General features: G+C 38.8%; 1 protein-coding gene across 5 annotated transcripts in view; it reads right to left on the bottom strand.

Annotated features, from left to right (window-relative positions):
* Positions 1-2,985: 2,985 nt before the first annotated feature.
* Positions 2,986-4,432, bottom strand: part of E2F6 (E2F transcription factor 6) — a 10,447-nt gene continuing 9,000 nt past the window's right edge. For all 5 annotated transcript variants that reach the window (XM_009275576.2, XM_009275575.2, XM_009275571.2 and 2 more), the window contains exon 7: positions 2,986-3,759. In XM_009275576.2, coding sequence (XP_009273851.2) covers positions 3,722-3,759 — 38 coding nt within the window. In that variant the 3' untranslated portion in view covers positions 2,986-3,721. The remainder of the gene's footprint in view (positions 3,760-4,432) is intronic.

Below are 4,432 nucleotides of genomic sequence, written 5' to 3'. Positions count from 1 at the left end.
AGCTGTCCTGGCTGTGCCCCCTCCCAGCTTCTTGTGCACCTCCAGCCTTCTCAGTCGGTAGAGCATGGGAAGCTGAAAAGTCTTGACTAGTGTAAGCACTGCTTAGCAACAACTAAAACATCGGTGTGTTATCAACATTATTCTCACCCTAAATCCAAAACACTGTACCAGCTACTAGGAAGGAAATTAACTCTATCCCTGCCGAAACCAGGACACTGCAGTGGGATGAAAGAATGGGAAGGAACCGTGTATGAGATACATGGAGAGAACCAGGCTTCTCTTTCTCTCCAAGCATCAAGTAAGCTTTTCTTCCAAACATATACCATGTTTTTTTACAAACAAGTATCCCAATCGTTCAGTAAACATCTATGTGAGAAGCCTCGTGTAGATTTATATAAACCATACACAACCAAGTAGAATTTATGTGATTTTAGTCATACTTCTCACAAGTTACTTCTGGCAGATCAGAAGTGGAAGCAAAACCAGCAGATTACTGCTCTGGATAAACACTTCAGCCGTTACTTAAGTCCCAGCACGGTGCCAGAGCCAGCCTATACAACAAGATCGTGGCACACACAAGGGTTTAAAGCTTGCAGTCAGCTCCAGCTACTCAGGACCAGCTGATTGTCTAGCAAGCAGGCTAACTTCACCACTGAAAATTAGAAAAGCTAAAGTGACTTTTGAAATCAGTGTAATTTAATTACGCTTATAAACGAGGCTCTTCACACACAGCAGATTACTCAAAATGAAGGAATTTGCTGTCTTTTAAGTGCTTTCCAAAAGATAATAATTTAAAGCAATCTCCTCTCTTCTTTACAAATCACGTTATTTAAAAACTGCAATTCACATCTGAAAACTCTGACGAGTAATTTCCCATACCAAATAAGGGCTGAACTGGCAACTTGCGGCGTTTGTTCCACTTCCAGAGTCAGCAGAACCAGGCCGTTTTATAATTACGGATCCTGGCTGTTGCTATTGCTGATTAATGCATTTAGATGCTCAGCCATTCTTATTGAAGGAAAGACAAAAACGTTATTAGAGCTTTTTAATTTATTACAGGCAGAGTCCTCAAATAGCCGAGGGAAGTGCTTACAGATACAAATATGCTGAAAATGGACAGATACGGATTCAACAAAAATACTTTAATCTTGATAACCTTTCAGAAAAAAATCAAGCATTATTATACAAATTCAGAGGAAGGTCCTATGACATTTACTTTTTAAGTGAGCTTGTAACTTGTATTTAAGTTCAGCATCACTCAGGAACTTTTCCTCAAGTCCAAGTCTACTCTTTTCAGCTAGTTAGCGTACTGAGCTTATACAGTACATTGTTTTCCAGTATTGCAAGTGGATAATACTGTAAGTATCCAAGTAGCAACAACAAAGTGGTTTAATCTTCAAAAGTCCATTTGTTCCACTGAAGGTGCACTGTTAAAACAGTAAAAGTATTTAAGAAAATAATTATAACTGCCATATTACAGCTTCTCTCATTTCACTGTGATAATTGTGTAGCTTGAAGTTAGAAAATTAAACCTGCACAAAGGAGGGAGGAAAAACAGTCACTACAGATTTGTTCAAAATGAAAAATCCTATGTTTCAATAAAATAAAGTATGTTCTGCTTTTGAAGACAGACTTCCTTAACAATTATAAGATGCTTATTTTGTAAAAGTACACTTTCTTACTCCACAGTTCGACACTGTATCGTCATGTAACAAAATCCCACCCTAACACAGAGCATTCAGGATTAGTTGTTGGTGCTGGAAATTTTCACACGTTTCACAGCAAACATTACCCCCAATTATTGAACCAGCATAGGGGGATCAATATTTCTCTTAGGCACAGACCTCTCTCCCCCCCAAAACAGAACAGCAATGTAAAAAAACAAATAGCAAGTTTGCCATCTGGAAAGAAGCCAGCCACTGAAGGAAAAGGACCACCTTTCTGTGCGAAAAGATGATTTCTTAATTTTAACCCCCGCCCCCAGCTTCATTGGAGGAGCACCTTCCCCATTTTTACTGTGATCTACGTATGAAATGTGCTTTCACTTTGCTTTTATTTCTTATTGTAACAGCTCAGCCTGTAGTTTGGATTTTATAGAGGTGCAGAAAAATAGCATCCAACACTGAAGTCCTGTATTCTGGAGCTGCAAAGTGGTAGCATGTACACAAGAAGTCAAGATTACTTTCCGACACAAGCTTGCACTCGGTGTATTTCCCAGTTTGCATAGTATACTACTATGCGCTTTGCAGAACTAGTGAACCTTGTAGAAAACTGGATTAACTTGCAATCTGTATTTAGGTATATTTAAGCTCTTCAGCGTCAACTGCCCTACCTTATTTGTATCCACTAGTACAATACAGGGCATCTAATTCCACAGCACCTGTCTAAAATAAGTGTAGAGTTGCTGGTTAAAGTGTTCAGGGGTTTATTAGCTTTGTTGTTCTCACTTGTGAGTAGATGGATAGTTGTTGATACTGTGCAATGGGGAAAACGAGGACTTGGAATTCTGATTTAAGAACAAACCGACCAACCAACCCCTCCCCACACAGAAAACTATGAAGTACACTTTTCAGTACTGGAGTGAAATGAGCCTAGGTATGACATTTGTACGGCGACAGTTAATTCACTTAGAAAACCCAGTATCAAAATTGTGCAGCTTCATTTTACGGATACTAAAGATGGATGAATACAGATGTAGTTCTAAAGTATTCTGTGTATTTTTGCGAGCTGAAGCCGCAAAGAGATCACAGTATTAGGCTAAAGCTATGCTGTATGTAAACTCTAGAAACTGGAAGGGACCAATTTAAGTAGTTATTGATCATAACGTTTCTTCTGAAAATTGCTACGGTATTGTGGCATCACAAGAATCAGATCTAACTGCTAGCTGCCAGCACCCCGTACAACAGATTTAAAGTTTTCACATCAGTTTTAATGCTTGTAGTTACCCCGTGAATTCCAACAAAGACAACCCAACATGTTTCATTAGACTGACCGATTAGACTATTTAATGTTTTTATAAGCTTATTTTATTTCTTTGCTGTACAAAGGCAGAAATGCAAACCATCTCAATAAATCTACATCAGTAACTACCTAGACATGATACAGATATATACAAAAAGCCCAATTATTTGACTTCAGTGTTGATAACCATAGTTCATGCAGAGCTGAATGCAAACAATGCAAACAGCATCTACACAGTGTAAGGCATAACCCTTATGATATTTACATCTCGTTCCTTATAGTGAAGGCTTCCATACACCAGTTCTTTGTTACACTCGTATTTGACAATCCTGCTTAGTAGTAGTGCAGCCTCAGAACTGAAAAGTGCATTTCTTTATTATATACATTCTCATAAGGATTATGGATCCTTCCAGAAATAGTTTTCAAATCTTCATTTTTTAGAAGTAATTAATTGCTTATGCTTTCCGTCAATTAAAATTATTTCATAAGCTAAAAATACCATTTTCCCAGAGCTCTGCAGATCACATGCAATTATGAAAACAAAGCTCCTAAAAGCAAGTCTAGGAACTGTCGTCTTTTGACTTGGGAAGATAAGCAATCCTGTGAAAGCACTCAACCAACCCACTGCTGTTTTAAATTTAAAACACTTCAGAACATTTCAGGTTAGTAAGTTTGCAGATCCAAGCGGCTTTGGAAAAGCTCTATAACACAGATATTTACATTCCATATTAAATTTTTGAGTTGTAATTAATCTGTCATCTCAGGTGGTTTGGTTTTTTTCTTCCCCCGGAGATCTCACTTTGAAAGGAAAGTAAAAAAAGGAATGCGATTACTGTCATTGTAGGAAATATAGTTCTGAGTCATTTCACAAGTAAAGTAAAAAATGCCTAAGATCAAAAGTCAGCTCTTCCCCTCAACTATAAAGCAGCATTGCTAAAAATACCTTTTGTGTTCTGAGCTACTGCAATTCCCGCCACATTTATTTTTAAACCACAACATCCTGCAGCATTGGGGCTCTTGAGAGACTATATTCCAGCCAATCCTTCTGTCTGCCCTCCCTTAGATCAGGCGGTAATGAGCAAGAGCAGCACACTCTCTTGTTTGAAACAGCATCTTAGCTCTCCTGACGACTATTTCAGCTGAGCTGCTGGACTCTGCAGCGAGGCAGCTGAGAACTGACACACGCTGTTCCATCTGCAGAGCGCAGCTCTGACAGGAAACCAGTAACGAGCAAAGGAAGGAAAGGGGTCAGGGAACAAGAGTGCCTTGCTATGCGTGCACGTGCCTGATGCTCTGACCTCCCGCTGTCGTGAGGTAACACAACAGCACAGACTTCTCTTTCAGGTGTTTCCTATGCTCCCACACATCTTGGCCCACAAAATTATACTTGTACAGTCCAGTTTTCAACTTTATCAGAATGGTATCCATCTTTAAAAAAAAAAAAATATTAAAAAGGGAAAAAAATTTAAGG

The sequence above is a fragment of the Aptenodytes forsteri genome, unplaced genomic scaffold, assembly GCF_000699145.1.
Source record: "Aptenodytes forsteri isolate BGI_AS27 unplaced genomic scaffold, ASM69914v1 Scaffold94, whole genome shotgun sequence".
In the NCBI taxonomy this organism is placed as follows: Eukaryota; Metazoa; Chordata; class Aves; order Sphenisciformes; family Spheniscidae; genus Aptenodytes; species Aptenodytes forsteri.
This window is presented reverse-complemented; position numbering and strand designations above follow the sequence as displayed.